This window comes from Chelon labrosus, assembly GCF_963514085.1.
Source record: "Chelon labrosus genome assembly, chromosome: 17".
NCBI lineage: Eukaryota > Metazoa > Chordata > Actinopteri > Mugiliformes > Mugilidae > Chelon > Chelon labrosus.
In genome coordinates this window covers 12692955-12717577 of record NC_140350.1, presented here as the reverse complement: position 1 = coordinate 12717577, position 24623 = coordinate 12692955, and the positions used below count along the sequence as shown (strand labels likewise).

The 24623-nt window shown below is 42.8% G+C and overlaps 1 protein-coding gene across 1 annotated transcript in view; it reads right to left on the bottom strand.

Moving 5' to 3' along the window:
- The window catches only part of cadm2a (cell adhesion molecule 2a), a 205005-nt gene that overhangs the window by 48017 nt on the left and 132365 nt on the right, over window positions 1–24623 (bottom strand). Inside the window, exon 2 of the mRNA XM_084564606.1 lies at window positions 10198–10347. Within this exon, the coding sequence (XP_084420732.1) occupies window positions 10198–10347 (150 nt within the window). The remainder of the gene's footprint in view (window positions 1–10197; window positions 10348–24623) is intronic.

The window sequence follows — 24623 nt, the reverse complement described above, 5'->3', positions numbered from 1 at the left end:
CATAAGGCCAATAAGTCAAGTTAATAATAAAAAAATAAAAAAAATGCATGTGTGGCGTCTTGCACAGACTTTTACCTTGTTTTAGACCGAACAACACCTCAGTGCGATATTGTTCTACGAGTTATGCGTGGGCTTGGATGCTCTGCACAGGTGCAGTAAAGCTTCATTTTATGGATCCATAACTTCAGTTTCATTTTCTGGAAAGAACCATATTCGGTAGTAAGGGAAAACAGATCCAGTTTTTCAATTTGTGAAATTGTGGACCTGTAAAATAAAGAATCACCATCACATCAATTCCTGTGAACATAGTATAATGTAGGATATGTCATGTTAAGAGATGAATCTCTGCACAACAGAGATAATGCATGCTTGTGATGCTTTGTTTGGGTATGTAATTAAATATATTCTCCTGGATGCAAGTGATGCAAGTGAACGTCAGAGTCGTTAACGCAACATTTGAAGATGATAGTCCGATTCTGATGTCGACATTTAGTATAAAGCTTGCCCTCGGAGATCCTCTGAGCTAGCAATCTACACACGTGTCCAAAGGTCGGTAGGTAGGATTGTCTCTTGGTGAATTCACGTAAAGAACAACAGATCCCACGACCACCGTTAATCAGCGTGTATCTGACACATTTTTGCACTGATCCGGTTTACGCCGCTCCAGCTTTCGCAATATCAGTTTAATATGTTTCTGCATTCACTGGACGTGGCATATACAGCTCGCATCATGTTGATCACATCTGCCATTGCAAGTGAGTCGTGCAACATTTAAAATGTTTAAGCTGGTCCTCGGTATATAGCTTTGCGTTAGGTGTCATCACACATTTCCGTCACTCTTTAAGCATTTCACTATACCTTTAATCATCGCAGCCTTTCAACTTTTTGTCAAAAAACATCTTCACGAGCCTAATGTGTGATGTTTCTGAGGACGACTCAAACATAAAATGTATACTCACGTCCCCAGAGTCTTATATCTAAGCCTCTTTTTATGTAGATGTGTTCTGATCAAAGCTGTTATTTCCAGAAATCTGTATAGGCCAGTCCAAAGAGCTGCTCCAGAACAAAAGCCAGGCTCCACCTCTCTGGCCCAGATTACAACGCCACCATGTTTGCCTTTTTCGCTGACAAACGTATCACACGGTCAACGTTCTGTGTTCGTTCGGGGGGAATTAGCCATTTTAATTCATTTTAATTTCAAAACAGGTTTCCTCTTCCTCCTGCTCCTTTGCGGGGGCATCGCCGCTGCATCCGGAGCTTAGTGCCGCCAAAGATGACTGTGATAGGTTTAAAGAAATACAATCAGGTTTTTTTATTTCTTTCCTCTACAATCCCAGAGTGATAATGATCGCAGCCGAACTATTCCAACTCTGACAAGGTGCCGAAGGGGTTTTGGATTTAGCAGACTAGAACTAAAAGCCAATAATTTATATAAAACAAATGGAACAAAAGATTGAGAAAGTGACTTCAGAGTCCAAACAGCCCAGCCCAACATAAACCTGGAGTCTATTATCACACACAGCTGATGGTTTTTGATTCATCAGTATGTCAGCAAAGCCTCACTAAACTCGCAAAACAAAATCACTGCGCAGATGGCCACACACTCTGTGTTTATGTACACCGTACATAGTTTGTGCAGGCATACAGCAGATACCCACATATCCAATTTGGCTGCATATCAAGCAGTTTTTTTTTCCCCCCGCCTGCTCTTCTTTATCATTAAAAGCAGCAGGTAAGGCAACATGACGTGTGTGTGCGCGTACGGGTGGTAATTACATTAGGGATGTTTTTACTGTATGGACACACAGAGTTCATTCATGAGCAAACAGTCACGGGTCTAAACTCAATTTTAGCCTATAATGTTTGCACGTTTTCACTTCCTTCCTTTATTCTCCTTTCTTTCTTCTTCCTTCTGCCCTTTTCCTCTTTGCCGTTGCACTGGTCTCCCCTCCCTCCCCATCCCTTCATCTACCCAGGGACAGTATGTATTAGTATAGAACCTTGGCAGGTGTTTGCTCATTCAAGTGACACAGTTTTATAATGAGAAAAGTGCAAATTTCAGAATATACATTCAGCTGCCTGTGTCTGGATGCGGCTGTTCTCTTTTCCTTGTCAACAAGCCATCTGGGGACTTGAATTTGTCTGCGTGAGTGTGTGTGTGCGTGTGTGTGTGTGAGGGAGCGATAGGGCGCGAGAGAAGCAAACAGAATGCAATGCTTATTGAATAGCTTAATGTATACTCTGTATCTCAGCCGTTCCCTCAACCCCCATTACCTCTTCTACCTTTCCGAGGCAAACCGGCCTTTTTAAAATGTAAAATGGGCCGTACTCCGTGCAGTAATTGGCTTGTGGCGATTTTTCCTGTGACAGAAATGATTTTCTTTCATCAGTCTCTACCTGCCACGCCGAGTTCAGTGGGACACCTTCACCAGCCCTACTTCATTAAGTCCTTGTGAGAAGCGGGTCAGTGAGGAGACCCCTCTTGCCTATAAACTCTATTGTATTTTGAGGAGGAATACATTTTCTCCTGCATCTCAAGAGTAGAAGAAACAGAAGGTACATATTTTTTCCTGGGATAACCACTACAGTCGTCCTTCAAAATGACTATGTGAAGCTTTAGCATGAAAGTGGACAATATTTGCAGAGCATCGCCCTCATTTTGATAATCCTCACAAACAACTCTTCCTCTCCGGTAATAAAATACTTCTTCTGACTCCAGACTGTGTGCTGTAGACGTTTCTCCCAGAAGGGAGAAAGAATCAGTCTGACACTAACTGTGAGCTAATTATTCCCATTGGCCTCAGGTATTTTTCTGCACCCTCTGTAAATGATAAATGGCTCTGCTAATAAAGACAGCAATAAGCCGGATCTGTTGCTTCATTTGACAATTTAGTCTCTTTCTCACCCAACTTGCTCTACAGCTGAACAAACAGAGCTGACATTTGTCTGACACTAGTTTTTTTTCCCCCCCGATCCACAGGCAACACACAATGGCAACTAAACAGATCTCTGCTTTTAATTACTACACTTGTCTGCACCTCTAAGCACATTGCTCACGCAAGTAGGCAGAGCAAGCGTCTTCTTTTTTTAATCAAAAGCTGAGTGTTATACTCCAACTCAGGCGTGTGCAAAGGGAGGCGACAAAGAAAGGAGGCGCAGAATGCTCAAGGTCAAAGAAAAAGTTTGCCTGTGTCTTTCAGAGGTGATAACAGCATCTGAAAGCTCTCATAAAATGCCTCCTTAATTCCTCTCCTTTATCCCACCAAGGCCTACATTCCGTCTCCTTTTTCTCCTTTTTCTTCCTCTCATGTTTTATGGTCCTTGTCTTGGAGAGAAGGGACTTGTTAGGGATCTTTGGAGATTTACAGTCAAGGTTTTTTTCTATCAGAGAGAACACCGCACCAATCTTGAGGCCGATATGAAAGGATGTTTCATAGAGGCACTCTTCCAGGGGGAAAAAAAAAAAAAAAAAAAAAAAAGACAGCTGTCTCAAAAGTTTAACTTTCCTGCTAAGATTAAGTTTTTAGAGTAAGTTCTGCTATCTGTTTAATAAAAAGTCTGTCAGGCATTTCTTATTTTGTTATTTACTTTGGAAAAACTTTTAAAAGCCTATCCTCTAAATTGCTCAGGCACAGATACTCTGAATGCATCAAAGCTTTCATGGTTGCGTACAGGGGAGGTGGAATACTTGACATTCCACATGCACACACACACACACACACACATATAAATATATATATTATATATATGCGCTTGCACACACACACTCACGCTCACACAACCACAAACAGCCAGCAAATTGATTCAGACAGCTGAATATTTGACATCTGAGGACCCGAACAGTTTCATATTCAGCAGGCTGGCGGCCTAAAAAACGAGCAGTTGGCCCTTAGCTGTTCACCCATAACACTAATCTTAATGTTTAAACAGATTCAATCAATCTGCAGATGGCACAGGCTGACATGTCCACCGGAGGTACGGTTTTCAAACGGCATGAACATGCATGTATGTTTGCTCAAATGTCTCTTAGCATACAGGTACATACATGAAGGTTACAGGGCACCTCTGTGCGATTCCGAATCACATTTTTGGCTGAGTTTTAAAGTGAAAAGAAGTTAATACAAACCCTGCAGCCATCAGATATTGAAAATTAGTCCCTTTAGTTCATATAGAGGTAGGACTGCAATGCTGCGTCAGTTGTGTAAATATTCTCATTTGCATGGACTATGCTGAACGGTTGCAATGTTTATCCCCAACAACTGTGGCTTCCGCTGCCAGGCGTGCAGGAAATTACCCCAAAAAATTCAAACCCAGTTGTCAGTGGTGTGGGAATTCTTTAAAAAGAGACCCAACAAGATGCAAGTGCTGTAAAAAAAAAATGAAAGGGCCTAACACAAACTCAGCAGAGAAGATCTTCCAGCTATCTCACCTCCAAACAACAACGCAGCATTGCGAGCGTTTAGACTACTCCTGCGATTCCTGTCTGATTCTTGGTTGGTAGCCAGAGTGCCGGCAGTTGTTGTTTCCTTATCTGTTGTCTTTCAGAAAAGAACTCCACAAAGACTCTCTGCAGCAGATGCTAACGGCTAGCATGATAACACTGCTCTCCAGTGCATTTGCAAGTTGTGAAGAGTTTGTTTGTAGACCTTCTAATAATGTTGCGTTCTGAGTCAGAGTAAGCGGCCTTTTACGGATATACAACACAGGTTTATTTCCAGTAACTTTTAGTAAGATTAAATACTGCATTTTGCAGCCCTGCATATATGAAAAACTGCATACTACTACCAGTTTATGCAAGTGGTACTCTTCAGCCGACTCAAGTTCAAACTGAGTTGAAAGCGTCGGAGGAAATGTGACCTTTTTCTGTCTAATTTGTCTTTTCAGCAGCATGATTCAAGCTGAGTCTAACTCGAGACCACGGAAGAGGCCGCAAAACTCACATTCAAACATCAATAATACATTTTGTCAGAATGATGTTAAATCTAATGAAGTGCCAAATGTCATGTTAATTGTATGCTACAGCGTAATTGCCTGATAATGCTGGTGTTAATCAGCTAAATGCAAAAATCTTTCGATCAGCCAATTAACTTTTGGATTATACACTAAAAAAAAAGATCAGATTAGAAACCGTCATTTGGTCACGCAAACAAAGGCAAGAGTTTCCAGAACATGCAGATCCCTGACCAGCCAAGCAATCAATTCCAAAATAAAATGTACCTCTTGGAGACAGAGTACACTGCCAAGGCAGTACAGTCTGTCACTGTTTTATCCTGCAGAGCTACCAGACTCTCCCAAGACAAGATGACCTGCACCCAAATGCCACACTGTCAATTACTAAAACTCAACCTGAGAAATACTGACACCATCTTTTGCTTCCATGTAGCCACCAACACAATCGCTTGCTTCATTAGTCACGCTTTGGACAAAGCTATAACACACCTAGCTCTAACTGAAGGTGGGTAAGAACTTTATGATGTTTATAAGAAATGTAAGCCGCAATCCTCTCGGACTCAAGAAAAGATGGACAGATTATTTAAAGATTAGAGAAAGGGATCAAGGGAGCACTACAGCTTGAAAATTAAAATATAGACGCGGATGTTAAAAAAGAAATCATATGCAAAAAAAAAAAAAAAAAAAAAGAGGGGTTAGCAAATTACAGCAAGCATGTTGAATAAGTAATTTAAATGTCATACCTTCGCCAATGCTCACACACGAGGCGTCCACTAAATAGGCCCACAGATTTAGCCTGGAAAGTAATTATACATAGGCCCTTTCTAGTATGGGAATAACGAATGAATTGTAATTACGCCTCATTGCAAAATTTCTCCATCCAGGAAATAAAGCTATTATCAAGTCTCAAATTACATGAAACCAAAAGAGCAATTTGTAAAGAGATATTAGCTTCCTTTGAATCTTATAAAAGAGAGAGTCCCTCTTGCCCACTGCTCATCTCTCGCTCTCTCTTTCTCTCTCTCTCTGTCACAGCACAGCTTAAGTCCCTCAGTAGTAAGTGATGGAAAGGACAAAATTGGCTACTTTTGGGACAATGACTTATTTGAAATTCAAACAACTCTTCACAGCCGGCACCTTTGAGAGGACGGGAGACAAGAGGAGTCTCTTTCATCCGACTAAAACGTCTTAGAGGTGAGTCTCAGCCCTGACATTAAACAACAACAGCCGCGAAACCGGCACCACTCAAAGGACCGTAATGGAGTCAGTTGCTGCGTTTGTCTTTGAAAAAAAGGCAATATGTTTATGCTAATGCTCCATGGCCGCGACTTTAATAGAGGATGGAAGTGACACTCTTTTGTGGTGTGGCACAAGCAGGCGCACAGTCAACAACCTGCTGAATTAGACAACGAGCATTATAGATTTCTGGATAGATGTGCACACACACGGGAATTACGTTAAGGACAAGCAAACCTATAACCTCCAAAAAGACATACTGTATTTCAAAAGAATAAAATGATTAATTCTTGTGTGCTTACATGAAGAAAACCTGATATTTTTCTAACAGAGCAAGCAGTTGGTGAGTTGGGGTTGTATTTTTGAGCAACTGTGTTCTTGCCCTAATCCCCATCTTTGCCTTCCCAACAGGCAGCACGGAAAATTAATCTGAAACCCACTGCGCTCAAAGGCGTTTGCAGCTGAGACATCTTTCCTTTCTCACACTGCCAGTGGCACTTTGGAAACACTCACCATCTCAGTGCTCCCATCAGCATGTGCATCTGAATTTGCTACGTTCAGCAAGACAACTCCCCAAAGCGCACAAACACACACACACACACGGCCAGTGCAAGACAGCAACACAGTTCTGGGGACCCAGTAGTATCCCTTTGCTTTTCTGATAATAAGAGAGTCCTCGGCTGGTTTTTCATTTCCAATCTCAGAGACCTGCACTGGAAATGCCATGAAATAGACCCCCAAGCTCGACCCCTGGTGTGATATGGAATAACCTGCAGAGAACATCAACTGTTGAATTTGATGTTCAATTCAGCTTTTTACTGCCGCTCTTTCCGAAAAAAGGTGGGTAAGTGAAAATGAAAATGGCAGAAGATTGAAATGCTTTGCACTTGCATGCCTCCACTTGCTGTATGCAAAAATTCAGACACACGCAGTAAATGGATGCAAACACACACACACACACACACACACATGCAGCACGTTAACACACAAATGGACATGGAAGCCCAGTGGGAAGCACGATAATGGAAGAAGACTGTGTAAATCCCATATGTGCTTAATCCAGACACTTACAAGAGAGTGTGATTCATACTCTATTACACTCGACTAATACAGCTGAGAGACTCACTGGGCACAATCATTTCAGCAGGCATGAACCGGCGAAATAACGCCCATGAATCCTCTTTATGGGGACTTTACTGAAGATGGTGTGAAAGGTCAGGAGTAAACCCTTTGTACTTATTAGCCATTAAAACATTGGCGGCTTCCTGCCACACCCGGGGTTTGCACACGTGTGTGCTTGTTAGGATGCTTGTGTGTGTGTGCATCGCCGTGTCTGTGAGTGTGTGCAAAGATAACACGGGCAGCATTAATTTAATGGAACGGATTTCTCCATGGGCCTACGCAGATCTCTGGCATGTAAATGGTTTATTGTGCAGAGCTTTTCTGCTTGCTTTTTCACTGCAAGCGGGGTGAAACGGTAACAAGGTTGATTATTACTAAAGCCTGACCAATACTGGATGTTTTTAGGTCGATAACAAGTGAAGTAAAACAATTCTGGTATTGCTTTATCTGATAACTTTAAATGTATATACTGTAGCTGGCTAGCTACAGAGCTACCAAAGCAAGCTGAGTGACACGACAGTGGTATTGAAAAATGGAAAATGATGGGGTCATTGATTATTAACTTTCCAACAATGTATTTCACAAGCATATCTGTGTGGGAGCGCTACTGCAGACAGAGCATTGTAAATTATGGAGGATGCTCCACTTCATCACAATGTGATGATACCATATCTAAATGACCCAAAGAATCTTTTCACAAAACAGAATAACAATATCTAATCAAGGCCGAGCTCGGTCAATGACATTGGCCAACCGATATCTGTATTATAAAACATCCTTTCTTCACTTTAGTATTGAAATTATAGACGTTATAGAACTCTATGTTAGTTTATTTAGCATTGTTAAATATCACAAGAGGTGCTTATACACCGATCAAGCATAACATTATGACCTCTGACAGGAGAAGTGAATAACATTGACCATCTTGTGACAATACAATGTTCTGCTGGGAAACCTTTGGACCTGGCATTCATGTGGATGTTACTTAGACATGTACCACCCACCTAGACCAGACCAGGCACCCCCACCCCATAGCAATGACACTCCTTGATGGCAGCACCTATCCCCAGCAGGATGCAGCCTGACACAGGCACAAAAAAAAAAAAAACATGAAGAACAGCCCAAGGTGTTGACCTGGCCTCCAAATTCCCTAGATCCCAAACTGATCAAGTATCTGTGGGATGATCCTCATAGGCCCCTCCCCTCAACCCATAGGACCCAAAGGCCCCCCACTAACAACATCCTTTTACCAGACACCACAGGAGACCCTCAGAAGGACCATGTCCCAACTGTTTTGGAGGCACAAGGGAGACCTACACAATATTAGGCAGGTGGTCATAACGTTATGCCTGATTGGTGCATATGTGCATATTGGAACAATAGGGCTGAGTTTAACAGGTAGACTTATTTTGACTTGTAGTAACTTTCTTACCACACAGCATTGAGCTGGAAAATCTCTGCTTTCAAGTGAAGTCCATATTGGTGCATTATTAAGGGAAATACGGTGTGCTCCACAATTCTCCCGTAGTCGTGCTAAAAAATGTTTCAGTAGGCTACAGTATATGTGGATTTTAATTGGCCGTACAACTGCAGTACCTTGGAAAACAAATAGAAAAAAAACTCCAAATAGCTAACAAGGTTGCCAGTGGCTGCACCACTGTATTCGATCACTGGTCTTTGAATATCTGTAACCAATTTAGTGCTCTCACACCATCAATTATACACAAGGCCATAATTCTGCTGCATTCAAGGCTCTGGTAATTGGGTTTGTTCTCTTAGCTGAAATTTAATTCATAATGTAGTGCACTGTATGTGCTAGAGGCAGTATGAGCTAAGTAGTACAGATCTGCAGTGAAGGGCACTTGCACAGCGGGGTGAACGGCTGACTTTGAGAGTGTGTGGGCTGATGTTCTAACTTGATGTGAACAACAGTTTTAAACTTTGGACTGTGATCTTTCAAATTGGGCAGAGATTAGAATAGACCACCTCGATCCACCGCCGGCTTTTCATTGGACGTAGTAAAACCTGATTCAGTGTTTCGCTGATCACGCTTGGTGTTAAGGTGCCAAGAAATCATTAAAAGCAAACACCAAAGCAACTACAGCTACCAACAGTACTGACAATTCTGACAGTGAAGTAAAGCGGACTGCGCAAACAAACAGAAGCATTAAAGCCCTCAAACTGTTTGTGGCAGGTCACGCTCGCGGCTGGTCATCGTGTTCTCGGCAAAACAAGCCAGAAACAGAGCGGGCCCGATGTATTGTATCTACCAAAACGCTCCTTATCACTTAGCTTGTCTGTGAGCGTGGGTGTGTGGAAGGCTGAAGGATAAAGTAAAAGAATAATAATAGCCACTACTGGTGCACTGCCAAAACTTTTTGGATGGAGCTCGCGCTGCAGAATTTTCGTTTCGGGGGAGCGCAAACATATAGACATAAATAAACTTCTGACGGAAATAGTTTGGATTTCAGGGAGAACAGAACCGAGGGAATTTCATACCAAACTGAGCAGTTCAGGACGAATGCATGTACCATTACAGCCCTCGCCACGTGTTGTCCATCCCCGCAGGACAGACATAAAAACAGGCACGGGTGTATGTGTATAGTCTCTCTGTACTGTGAAAGCACTTGCTATGAAAACAGGGGCACCGACAGGAAACACAAACACATGAAATGTGGGACAGATGCCATGACACAACAAAGACAGCAGCTTATTCAAGTGACAAACACACAGGAAAAGGGAGGGCTTTTAGCTTGTTCTTCCTAACCTAAAAAAAAAAAACAAGTCTGGCTTTGTGCATTTCTCTCGCACCACAAACCGAACACAGGGAATACTTTTAAAGGATGCAGCTGTCATAAGGGTTCCAGTGTCTGCCAATCTCCGGCTCACCTTTCTTGTCCCCAAAAAAGAGGGTCTGCTGTGCCGGGTTTGACCACTGGAGGGAGGTGTTGTCATTATACTCCACACGGCAGGTCAGGTTCGCCGTCCCTCCCTCTGTCACGGTCACATTCTGAACCAGAGGATACTGGCCGCTGACACCTGCAACATGCCACAAAAGAGAGAGACACGTTAGAGGAGATGAGGACGCATCAGGAGGGAGCGGGAGGAAGACTCAGAGATAGACGGCGTGAGGCAGATGGCACATTTTTGATTGCTTGATATGCAAGTTTGCTTTAGTAATTAAATCCGCCTGATACAATCCGGTTCAGAATAATCCTATAAAATAAAACAGCTTCACTAAAAGGTCATTTGGTGTTCATCAAGAAAATACTCTTCTCCTGCTGTAGAAGTAAACCTCATAGTGCAGGACAAAGAGAGAAAGTCTGGTTTCTGTTTCGGGAGGGGGGTTGGAGGAAAAAAAGCTTAACACCCTAATTACAAAGCAAATGTTCAGGAAGGCTGGCCAGTCACTACTGTGTGCTAAATTGGACCCTAACACTGAACACACAGGAGGCATTTAGCCCGCAGTACCGACCCTGAAACCTTTGCTACACAGGGAAGACCAATTAAAAACCGCTCTCCGTGGACCTGTGCGCATGTGTGGATGTTGATGCGTGTAATGCCCCGCACGCTGTGAGAGAGAAACAGACAGATGAAGTGAGTAATAGTATATAATCCTGTGTGAGCTCCAAACTGAGCGGAGCTGGTTTTCAGCACCGCGGACAGCTCACTTTTGCGACTGCCTCGTCAACAGCTGCCTGCCAGTTTTCAGGACTCTGGACAGCTCGCACTGTTGCATATAGGTGTGTGGTTTATTCGCGTGCGGAGGGAGGCTGAGGGAGCAAGTAAATAATAATAATAATAACCATAAATCTATCCCTGTCCCCATCCCCCGAGGACAGATTTTAAAGACTGTATGAATGGTAAAGCAGATTATTCATCCACAGTTCTCACGTCTCAAACCACCATACCTCCCTCGGGAAAGGATCAGGGGAAAAAATGAAGCAAAGGAAAACATATATAAAGAAAGATTAAAGATTTTTAAATACCACTATGACCATTTCCAAGAGACTCAGCTTGAAACACTAATGGTTTTCCCCCATTTTTAAATGATTCCATCTGCAACTTAGCATTTTTCCTCACAGCAGTTAATTATTGCACAGGTAAGATAAACATACCCTCAGATAGGGTTTGTCTACTGGGTTAGCAGGTGAGGCAAACCCTATTACGGAGAAACCTGCGGAGAAGGACGCGTCGAGAGGAGAGAAGATGAGGTGAAGGAGGAGAGGAGAGGTAGAGAGAGGTAAGTCAAGGAGCACGGGTCATTTCCAGTGTTGATTAAGGCCTCCTGAGGTTAATCATGCGTGTGAGAGATAGAGAGGGAAGAGGAGGAAAAATGGATCTGAGCTATGGGGGGCTAGGAATATGTTTTATTCATGGAAGTTTTGCATGAAGCATGATCTGCCAGCGATTTACCGTTCTCCTGCGCCTGCCCTTGCTCTCTTTATTACTTCTCCTCTTTAAATCACTTACTTTTTTCTCATTTTTCTCACTCGTGCGCGGGGCGACGCACAGCCCAGTGTGATACGTTTTATTTCTTTTGTGCCGGCCAAAGAGAGAAGTTAACAGTCATGCCAAATGGTAGCAATGCTGTGCTTTTTCTTTTTTTTTTTTTGCACAGTGTAATTTTAGTTCATTACTGCGGTGGATGTGTCATTGCAAAATGCCATTCAAGCCGGAGACACTCTGGGGACGTGAATGCTTGTTTTGTTGTCAACCCTTCACTCATATGGGAAAAACATAATACACTGGTTTGTTTGCCAAATGATCTCCTTTTACAAATAAACACAAGAAAGTAAGATTTGAGTGATTTAATGGACGTGCCTCGGAGGGGAAAATGGGAGCTTTCAAAATATGATTGATCTATTCAGATTCTCACCGAAGACCAGGAAACAAGCGCAGATAATACAGTTGCATTTGAATTGTACTGCATGAGTCATGTGTTTAAAAAGATAAATACCCTGCCTATAGTGTGATAAGATAAGATATGGCAGAACAGAAGCCGCCACTGTAAAGATGTCGACTTATTTGGATGGACACAAACAAAAATCTATCTGCATATCAAGATTTCTTTTTTCATCCCTCTCCTCTCCTCTCCTCTCCTCTCCTCTCCAGTGGTCCTTGTGCCTACACAAATTTACAATAGTCCGGGGATCCCTCTGTCTAAGCCCCGCGTCAGTTTCTGGTGCTACACGTCCAGTGGGACTGAGAGGGCCAAAGGGGCCACGATGATGGTTATATTAGAACACTGCACTGTTCTGTGCACCTAATTGGCCGGTGGAGTAGGTTCTTCCATTCTCCCCTCTGGCCACCCAGACCTGATTTAAATGTATCTCCTGAGGGAAGGAGGCAGCTGTTCTCTCCTGATTTCCATGTCTAAATTTAGGACCTTCCCTCACTTCAACTCGGCTCTTTCTCCTACTTTCGGCTTCTTGCTCTGTCTTTTCCAGTTCACATCCATTCCACTCAATTCCCTTCGCTCCGTTCTCCCCGCTCTCTGTCACGTTTCCTCCTCCAGTTGATCCCTGAAGGGTGGCATTTCCACGTTCTTTGTCTCTCCTTTTCATATTCTCGCTGTCTCCTAGTGCTCCCCAGTCTTTCAAGTTTATCTTGATCATCCCCCCCTCCTTTCGTTTGCTCAATTGTGCTCCATCTCTCACGGAGAGCGGGGTCACTTTAATTGTCCTCCCCCTTGACTGACATGCTAAGGCTAAGCCAGGGCGGCGATGCTCTCGTCTGGATGACATTATAAAATAATGACATAATTAAAATTAGCTTTTCTTTATTTAGCTCGATTCAGATAATATACATAAGTGTGCAAAAGGCACTTTAAATGGAGATTTCTATCCATCACACATTACCATCAAGGAGGCTGGTTGTAAATTCATCCTGCAGCACGGCAACAAAGCTAAACATACAGCCAGAGTAAACTACTCAACCATACCCATAGCTAGCTATAACATCACTGAGGTCTGGACCTCTCTATGTTTTGGCTGAAAATTTAATTTCAAGTTAAATAAAAGTGGATTTAAAAAAAATGATTGAGCAGAACTTCTCCTCCAAGATGAGGGCATGCTCAAGTCAGATTAGGCCTGTTGTTTAATGTCCACAGTGCAGAGGGCTTGTGCGTGTGTGTGTGTGTGTGTGGGGGGGGGGGGCCTGGCACCATCGGCGCCTTCACATATTTTCATGAGCAGATTCCTGCGCACATCGAGAAGGACAGCAGCAGGTGGCTTGTGTGTGAACTGCCAGGCAGAATCACAAAGCAATCATTGTCATACCGTTTTCTGTAGGAAATGTTAAAAGCAGTAACCAAATACAGTGTCTGTAGCAAAGACAGCAGCATGGACCACGATGCAACTAGGCTCTTTCTACACAATTATTATTATGCTGTTAGGTCTACAGCACATTTCAAAGCCAGGTTTGGTAGAAGTGTACAGAGATGGTAGCTTATCAGGGTGCTACTTTCAAGCTGTTTCGTTCCTATGGCTAACAAGGGTCACAAATAATTCATTATCATGCTTCACACTGTCGACTTATTTTTCGTAATGATCTTATGATTTATTATTCATTTAGCGATGCATATTAATACGAACGCTGCCTTACAGTTTACAACCAACACATTTGTAATAGGTTTAATTTAAAAAATACCCATCACAAAAACAAGGAGCGTGAAATAAATGCCAGTGAGGTTGAAACAAGTGACAATAGAGCCTAATTTAAGACAGAACCCAGAGGAATAGATGGGGAAGGAAGCCAGCCAGCAGAAGAGAATGGAGGACTCAAGGCTATGGCTCTTGTCTTCTGTGACAAGAGGAACAAGAACCCTCCAACAGATATGACCCCCACGGGGGCCCTCAATTTACTTTTAGAGACAAAAAAAAATTGGTACAGTTCTATACATCTCAGCATAAAAGATGTACAGCAATGCCACACCTGGCTCATCTGCCTCTACACAATTAGCAACACATTATTTCCTCTTGCTGGCTAATAATCAAGATAATCAAGGCGAGCTTTCGCACAATCATTTGGATTTGTGCCTCCCACCTCATACAGTTCAGCATCCGAACAGTTATCCCATAAGTATAGCTGCGTGGCCGGCAGACATATACAGATAACACAAAGTCAAAATAGCTTTTGCCAAAGCACCGCTGAACAAATAATACTGATAAGAATGTAAGAGCATCCTGGATGCTCTCCCACATGACCTTTCAGGCAAGAGCAGCTGAGTCTACTAACCTTTCTTATTTAGGCATTCAAGAAGCGGAGAAAGAGAGTGAAATGCAGGCAGACAGACGGACAGCCTGGAGCTACTGACCTTTATACCAGGACTGGAGCTCAACTGAGCGGTAGAGCTATGATGTATGGCTGGGAATACAGGATGGATGGAGGCAGTCCACAGTTTTGATTAGCTGAGTCACCTTGTAAGCCAGTTGAGCACGACTGATAATTGCAGACTTGGGATCACATTAATGCAAGTTTAAATATAAGGGATGATTTCAGTTCATTATAGCGCTGGCATTTTTTTATTTTTGCATAATTCTTATAAGTTATTAAAATAGTTTCCAAAGTAATTTCGGAGAACTAGCAACATGGTGATGGTACAATAACAAATAAGAAAGTACTCAGTCAGACAGACATTTTCAAAGTCCAAACTGTTTGCTTTACACATTTTCTGGAGGTAAACTAAAGATTTATGCAGGAACGTTGGTGATGAATACTTGCAAAGGACATTTTTAGCCCAATTTTTCTGTTCTCCTTTCTCTTCCCTGTAGATTTGACTAACGCCTGGCTTCGATTAAAACATGCCAAATCCGAACATGTGTTTCCTGTAAACTGTTTGGTGTTCCATTCCTAAAAAGTCTGAACTTTAAACAGCGAGTGGGAGTTCTTAGGGGACTGCCGCAGAATTAGCAGGAACACTTAAAAACCTCAAAAATAATTAAAGGGGAATTACCGTTTTTTACAATCTGGACCTTATTTCTGGCATAAAATACCATTGTTTACTCACCCATATAACTTTGGTGTCATTTGGAGTCGTTCAGACGATATTTAGATCCAGTGGAGTGCCACATATATCCATATAGTGGGAGTGAATGGGGCACCGAAACACAGCCTATAAATAACGCATTACCTGCTACGAAACTCGTTCATTTCACCAATATTTTGTTATGATACGCTAGTGCTATTCCCCGTTGAGCTCGGAGTTACCTGTTATCTATTCGCGGACATGCAGCGTTTTATTGTTCTTTGGCCAGCTGTTCCTCTCTCTGCCTCCGCATCCTCCTTTCAACGAGCTCCTCATCCGTATACTCTGGCTCAAAGCGGTAAGGACGTCCATCATAAACAAAGTCGTCGTCCACGACCTCAGAATAGGAAAAATATTCAGCCATGTTGCAAAAAAAACTAGCAGTAGCAAATTACAGGTAAACAAGCCGACCGTTGCGGGTGCGCGCCGCGCTCAGAGATGACATCATCCAGGGCAGAGGTTAGTAGGTCAATCTACAGAACCCAGATGATGATAACAGGTAACTCCAGATTCAAAGGGGAATAGCACTAGCGTATCATAACAAAATATTGGTGAAATGAAAGAGTTTCACGGCAGATAATACGATATTTAGAGGCTGCGTTTCGGTGCCCCAGTCACTCCCACTATATGAATATACGACTCCAAATGACACCAAAGTTATATGGGTGAGTAAACGATCGTATTTTATGCCAGAAATAAGGTCCAGGTTGTAAAAAACAGTAATTCCCCTTTAAATTAACGCAACTGATTATTCATTACTGAACTAGATGTGCATCACTTTAGGTGAAAACTTTACATTTTTTACAAGTGTTACCATGAAAACATGCTGCTTCTTTTGTTGAAAATGTGCAAACGTCACATTGCAAAGAAGTACTGCCTCGGATACTGTGAGGCAGAGACTCAAGAGGCTCACTACTAAAAATGCATCCCGCTAAGAAGATCATGTATGAGATGCAGAAGATTACATAGGACATGACAGCTTTGCCATGACCAGTTAGTGTCTGTAAGGTTACACAGGTGGTCACACAGCTGGATACACAAGGTTTTCAGACTGAGTGATTCTCAGAGTGTCAGGCGGTAGGGTGGCTTAGTGATTGGATAGACAGTACAAGGTCAAGAGTTTGATCATCTCAAGAGCTGGTGTGAATTCATCTACCAGGCACGTACCCTGTCACGGTGTCCTTGAGCGGGAAAGAAACTCTCCAGCCTCCTCACAGATTTAGAGCATCAGCAAAATATTTAAAATAGAACTGGAAAAAATACCAACGCTCTGTAATTTCCAGGAAGGGAAGTTTTTTTTTCTGGGCAAGAACCAATTTTGGCTGATAATGTCAGGCACAAAATGTTGGTAGTAACTTCCTGGAACAGAAGCTAACGTATCAGACAAGTGCATCATCAGTCCCTGCCCTCATTCTGGCACTCTTCCTCCCGCTGAGACAATTTTTGCACAAACTCCTTCCCTTTTTTTTTTCCCGAGAACATGTTGTACACACGGCGTTGTTTCTTCTCTTCCTCTTTTTTTTTGCCTTGACCTTTTTTTTTCGCGCCTCCTATCAACATGCATCCCAAGTCCAAGTCCATGTTGCATCTCAAATGTGATTTATCAACGTTTCATTATTCATAGGTACGATTACACCTGGCAAGGGAAGTAAGCCTCCGGTATTCACTAAGAAATTAAACTTGATGTTCCTGTGAAAAAAAAAAAAAAGGTGCTCATTCATGTGACGAAAATACACAGCAGCTTTTTAAAGCAACGAGTCAAGAGGGGAGCGTAGAGAAGACAGCCTTTAAATATCTAGAAAGAAGATGGAAAATCTGAGGCAATCGAAACATAAGTTAATGTTTTATTTTGTCTGGAATGTGGGCACATTTCTTCATTCATTCATCTTCTGTAACCGCTTATTCCTGTTAAGGGTCACAGGGTCTGCTGGAGCCTTTCCCATCTGTCATCGGGCGAGAGGCGGGGTACACCCTGGACAGGTCGCCAGTCTATCGCAGGGCTAACACAGAGAGACAGACAACCATTCACACTCATATTCACACCTACGGCCAATTAAGAATCACCAATTGACCTAACCAGCATGTCTTTGGACGGTGGGAGGAAGCCGGAGTACCCGGAGAGAACCCACGCAGACACAGGGAGAACATGCAAACTCCACACAGAGAGGCCGAGTCGGCCCATGGATTCGAACCCGGGATCTTCTTGTGGGCTCGTTTACATGGGTTTATTTTCAGCTAAAATGCACTAAATCATCTTTCCATATACAGTATCTTCATAAAGTAGAAGCATTTGCCCATGAAAATAGCTAGATATGAAGATCCATTTGTAACTGTAGCCGTCTTCTTTACATTTTTGTTGACATTTGATATTATTTCCACTGCTAGAAACACATACTTAAGCTAACATTTGTCCATCATGGCGTAACTGATATGCCAGCAACTACATTTACATGTAAAAAAAATTCCTATTCACTTGTTTAGAGGCCAGCGTGGAAACGTGTGGAAGTTTTTCTTTCAACCTATGGGATTTTCCCATTTTTTCCCCAGCCTTCCAAAATGATGAATATCATGTTTGGGTCCAGCGCAACACAGAACTGACTGCATTGTGTTGCAAACCCTAAATGAGCTGCATATCCCCAATGCGTCTCCTAAAATCCCACTAATGTCGGCTTATTCCACATGTATTAATTAGAAAATGCTGATTCTGGACATCCAAAAGGAACGCGATGTTTACATGACCTGTCTCAAAATGTCTTGTCAAATAGTACATTTACATGGCCGTTAATATTCCACTAAGCGTGCGACACCATTCACAGACAATACTGGCAGAAATGGAAATAACATGTGAGTTTAGTTACACCGATAAGGCATAACATTATGACCACTGACAGGAGAAGTAAATAACATGGACCATCTTGTGACAATAAAATGCTTTGCTGGGACCTGTGGATGTTACTTAGACCAAACCAGGCACCACCACCCCATAGATGATCCACAGAGGCCCCTCCCCTCAACCCATAGACCCAAAGGCCCCCACTAACAACATTCTGCTGCCAAACACCACAGGACACCCTCAGAAGGCCCATGTCCATTCTCTGATGAGTCACAACTGTTTTGGAGGCACAAGGGAGACCTGCACAATATTAGGAAGGTGGTCATAATGTTATAGCTGATCGGTATAATTACTGAAAGAATACCATATTGTATTATACAGGTTTCTTGTAACTAAAGTGATTAAACCTCATGGTTTGGTTTTGTTCTCTTTGCTGTTTGCCAACAATTAGTCTGTTCACTTTTGTTTATGCATGTGTGCAAAATCCAAACGTCGTCTTCTGACACCGATAAGATTCCTGCTGTGAGCAAATTGAATGCAACCCCTGCAGAGGGTGGAGCTACCTTTGTATTCAGCGCTGGTGTACAACCACCTCAGGACAGTTATTTCTGATCTGGAGATAGGAAATTAATTATCCGACACCAGAGAGGCTGGCTATGGCGGTGCCGTTGTCATTTACATACTGTAATTAGACCGGGCAGCTGCTGGTGCTGCCATCACAAAGTTGACGTCCAACTCAGCCCTTGGAGTCGGATCAACAAAATATCACCTACTTGTCGGTGGTGCTGTTAGGTATTGTTTGAGCGTGGCATGACTGAGAGAGGCTTATTTTGAAGGGGGAGGATGTTTCCAGTAGCATCTGGGGTGTGAACGGTGTTAACAGACGTTGTTAAGGTAGTGACAAACATCAAGGAAGACTTTCTCATGTGATAGCACCTTCTTCTGTGTACAAAGCACTACAAGAAACAAACATGCCGGAGCGCACAGCAGTTTTTCTTTTTTCTTTTTTTTTTGATGTTGTAGAAAATCTGCCACATCTGAACTTTCGTGCAATGTTGCTTTTCAGGAGCCGGAGCTATACGTGGAGATTTATAAAAACGCGCACACAAATTTCAAACTGGAGACCGTACATGCTTCCAGAGGCTTATATCATTTGCCTTGCATCCCTGCCCTTCATCCAGCCGCATCAATTTAAAGGGCAGAGATATAAACCTCTGCCCATTCTCTGCGTGAAAGCTGCCTCAGTTCGAGCCTGCCTCGTCCAGAATGGCCAGGGATCTCACTATCCTTTCTGAGCCAAGGTCAGGCATCTCATGGTTTTATGACAGAGGTAAACCTGGCCTTCATAAATACTTCATGCACTGCTTTCTTCCAGCTGGCAAAAGCAAGCAGAAGAAGCTGAGAGCACAGGCGAGTTGCACGCAAGTTGTGTAGAAGTACACAATCTGATAAGTGGGAGCTCGAAATGGAGGTAACGAAGATAACAGGTGAGGCAAGCGCAGGAGCGAAAGAACAATATTTTAAATGCGTTCCGAGGCATAGACGTGTTTCTCACATGGCTGCGTTCGCTGAAAATGTTAAGCAGCCATATAAATGATGCCGCCCCGATTTATGCATAAAACGTAAGCAGGTATAAGTGCATCTCTCCGCGTGCTTGTGTTTGCCTCTTTGTACTGTACTTGTGTGTGTGTGTGTGTACCCGTGCATAGTGTGCGTGCGTGTGTGTGTGTGCGCGCTAACTGCTATTTTCAATTTAGTCTTTTTTAGAAAAGGCATGATCCCAGCTTCATCTGTTCAATTTTTAGCACTACAAAGACGGAAAGGAAGAGCTCTGGCTCAAATGCTCCCCTCTATTCCCTCTTTATAAGGCCAAGCAATATACTGTATGCAGGCAGATGCACACTTTGCTGGCTTAGTAGTTTTGGTAAATTAAATGCCATTAAAGCATAAGGTCAGGGGAATCAGATTTATTGTGGCTTTTCTCAAACTGATGCAGAAAAATGCGCTTGGCTTCATCTTCTTTTCATCACATGAAGGAATTTATTCGCCGTGCTTTCATACGGGGCGAGAGCAGGATGATAGCAGGCTAGGGTGGCATTCACCAGGGAAATCAGACTAATCACTGCTGCCACCAAAAACTCCCAAATTCCCCAAATCAACACGGCGCAGTGTGATTTTCTAATGTGTAGTGATGTGTTGACAGATACTGTTCATTTAAGAGTGATCTGGGGAAATGCTCTCCAGCCCAAGGGGGAGGGGGGCTGCAAGACTCAGTGGGCAGAAAGTGCTAGTTTTAAAAACAGCTCTTATCATTTTGGCTCATGTCAGACTCGACTTTGCTGCAGTGCTCTTTAACTACAACTCCCAGCCGCGGCGCACAATGCCAGTGTTGACGCCGTTGATCTCCTCCTCTCAAAGCTGAGCTCAGACCGTCCCAACCAAGCACGACTACGTTTGAATGCGGACTTTGAGGAAACCCTCACAACTGACAGCGACGAGAGCGCGGACCGTGTATTTTAAATGACCTGCTCTCCGTTTCTTACTCCTGTTGCTTTAGGGAACGTGGTTAAGAATAAATGAATACAGTTTAATCTGTAAAACACCACTGGTTTGAAGCAGACGTTTTCAAACTATGTGAGAAAAAAAAGGCAAAAGTTAACTGCATAGGATGAAAAGAGAAACAAATCGACAGACTGGGGGACGGACCTAGACACAATTTCCGTGTTCCGCAGACAAACATTATGTTAGATATTGTAGATTGGTCTGCTGCTGTCACCCGCTCAACAACCACAACAGTCTGTCTGAAAGTCTGTGACACACAACTCATGTTGACTCGAAACACGAATGGCTATTGACTTTTTAAGGTGTATTTATGTTTAGAACTCTAAGCTAAAAAAAAATGGGCTTCATGTTGTTGCCCGCAGTATAACTTAACGTACCCAAAGCAATGTTATATGTCCAGCTGATATCAAACGCAGCATTATGGGAACTGTAATTCTAAAACTTTGAGCATGATCATTGTAGTTTTATGTATTATAGATAGACACAACAATAAAACGACTCACAGGAGATAAATTGAGCATTTTGTGATGATCATATGTATGTATCTATGAGAGATGTATGTTTATCTCGTTCCACCTGCTGCTCTCTTCTCTGTCTTTTTCTGTCTTTTTTTTGTCTCTCCGTCCTTATGAGCTGGGTTCTGCTCAAGGTTTCTCCCTGTTAAAAGGGAGGGTTTCCTTGCTTGCTCTGGGGGTTTCAGGCCGGGTTTTGTAAAGCGTCTTGAGACAGTTTGTATTGTTATCGGACCTGGCATTTGTGTGGATGTTACTTAGACATGTAGCACCCACCTAGACCAGACCAGGAACCCCCACCCCAATGGCTACTGCCCCAATGACACTCCTTGATGGCAGTAGCCATCCCCAGCAGGATGCAGTCTGACACAGGCGCGCACACACAAAAATGGTGTATCTGTATCAGTGGGATGCACTGGAACAAGCCTGATCCACTTAGGCCCCTCCCTTTCACGGGATACCACAGGACACCCTCAGAAGGCCCATTTCCATTCTCTGATGAGTCCCAACTGTTTTGGAGGCACGAGGGAGACCTACACAATATTACGCAGGTGGTCATAATGTTGTGCCTGATCAGTGTAAGTTGTTTACTCATGTGAAAAGAAATTGCTGTTCATACCAGCATGTGGCAGCAGTCTGTAGCCATCAACTAAAAGGGGAAACTGGAAGAGCACCTTTTTTGTTGGGAGGAAAGCTGCAGACTGTCGTACTGAGCTGTTGTGAATTATGCTGATCAGCTGGTCTACAGTGTATTCATTCTACCATATCATTCAGGCGCTAATTCAGCATGCTAAATTGACAAAAAAAAAAGACACTGAAAGGCATCTGACTGTGCCAGCGTTCTGGGACACACCGCCTGAACTAGCACCACAGACGATCGCCAACCGCAGACTGCCCGGGCCTAAGACCACATACATACATGTACAGTATATACTGATGTGACAAAACATATTTGTGATCACCTGCTGTTCTTTCACCGTAACCACTCTGACCCGTTCAGGCATTAGCTCTGCAAGACCTCCTTCAGTGTGCTATCTTGTTGCACGATGTTAGCGGCGGAGCCTTTGAGCCCTGGAGCAATCCAATTCTTATAATTAAAAGAGTAATTCTGCAAGGTTTGAAACACTCAGATATGTTCACTGACCCATTTTTTTTTCTTTCAAATGAGTGAATGAATACTGTGAATGGTGCGGACTCTGCGAGGGGAAATTAGGAAAGCTGATTGAAAGTGAGTAAAAGACGTTATGATTGTGCACTTACGTGGCTAATGGGAGACACTGCAGTAACTGTATTGAGCTCTAAGCAGATTTGCTCAAATTAAATTATTCTTTGTCTGATAGAAATTCTTCCACAAAATACAAATTGTGCCTGCAAAAAAAATATGTATTTGTCTCAATTATAACACCATCTAATACATATCCCAGACTTTGACATAGACCATTGAAATAATCAGTTTAAATTACAGTGGTCCTGATCCGTGTATATCTCTGTGTGTTATTAGGAACTTAACCAGTGACATGTGCGCATTCATGACAGTCGCCAATATGTTCTATAAACAACCTAGATTTAACCAGTAAAGAAAAATGGAAATCAAAAAAAAAAAAAAAACAACGTAGAGGTACAGGAAATGCATCTTTGGATCAATCTTTGGTGCTACGCGCAGTAATTTGCTGAAGTATATACACATTTACAGAAGCATAATGGCACCCTTAACCAGCCACTCAGGCCTTCAGTCACACACACACACCGATGCATCGAGGTGAACTCCTTTATCCGACCGCTGATCGGCATGAATCTTATCGGGCTTGTTATGTTTTCCCACCAATAGCCTCATTATAATGGTACGAGAGGCAGGACAGAGACATGTGCTTGACTCTGATCTACACATCTCCTGTTCCCCTATTAAGAGTGCAATGGATTTCCTATACTGTCGCAGTAAGATAGAAAAGGATGATAGTCAGGTGAGGGTGGCCTTTAAACAGAGGAGGTCGCCCAACAGTGAATAAAACAGAGATGTTACGGTGAAACAAAGGCAGAGAGCGGAGCTTTAGTTTAATTCATGAAGCAGGAAAAGCAGGAAAATGAGAAGAGGGTGCGCAGTGAAGCGAAGGAGTGAAATGTGATCTACAGCTTCAGCTACTCCTACTATGTGGAATTGCGCAGCTTGGGGTTTTAAGCTGTTTTTAAGTGTCATTATAACGACACACAAGATGGTTGGGGTTAGGGCTAAGGACTGGGGTAGGCACGCCAAACCCACACAATGCATACTGATAGCGACATGACTAGGCGTGTTACTCATGCACCGTTAGATGGTAGCAGACTGCAACAGTAGATCAGAGAAACATGCACCACCAAACTCTGGATAGACAATTTGGTTTCATCTGTTGACTAGATAAGTGGTTGGTTTGCGCTTCCTGATTCCAACCAAGGTGTCTATCTAAGTGTCTTCAACTGATGTGACCATCCCTTAAAACGGCGGCACTTCTCATCAGTGCAGGTAGTTTTATTCTAGAGAACGTCTTTGGATCTAGACTACCCATTGCTCCATATTTTGGGTCATCGTCACGTGGTAGAATAAATTTGGAACCGATCAGCCCTGATCTGAATTTTTGAAGTGCTGATTTACTTATTTGGCAAAGATTGGGATCACTTAAGGAACACATAAATAATCACTGCATCAAATCCACTGATAATTCTTCAGTACCCCTTGATTTATAGTGGGTAGTGGGTTTATCAGGTACGCCGACCCTTAGCCGACACCAACCCTATCGTCTGACTCGTGATCACATCTCCGCATGGCGAGCGATTGTGCTGTGCGTCTGCAGTCATTAGCCAAAGACGGTAACTAAACAGAAGGAGATTATAATCGTGGCTGACTAAATTCTTAGTTTTTGAAAAGCATATTTGCTGAAGCACGCGGAATGAAATCATTTCGCCCCCTCTCAAATAAACACTCCGCCACTCCTCTCTGACTCTCTGATCTTTAATCTGCTCTCACTGCCATCTTGCAGACAGAGTGAAGTGAAGATTTTGATCTTTGCAATTTGTTTCCACTATGGACATTATCACACAGTTAAACACTCTTAATCTCGTGACCTCAGACTGTCATTTTCAGTGTTTATAAGGTTGATAATTTACCAACAGATCAGAAAATTGACCGTAAGACGTGATTTTTTTTAAAAAAAAATTTGTCGCAGAAGAGCTATAATTTGAAAACTACAACACATTCATATCCCAAGAAACACGTTTTATCGCTGCTTGGGTAGTGACAAGTGAGCAATTATGCATAGTGCAATTTTGTGTGTTTACTAAAACACATTAAAGTCCCATTAAAACAAAACGGCGTATTTAAAAAATGAAATGGAATTCAAAATTACTG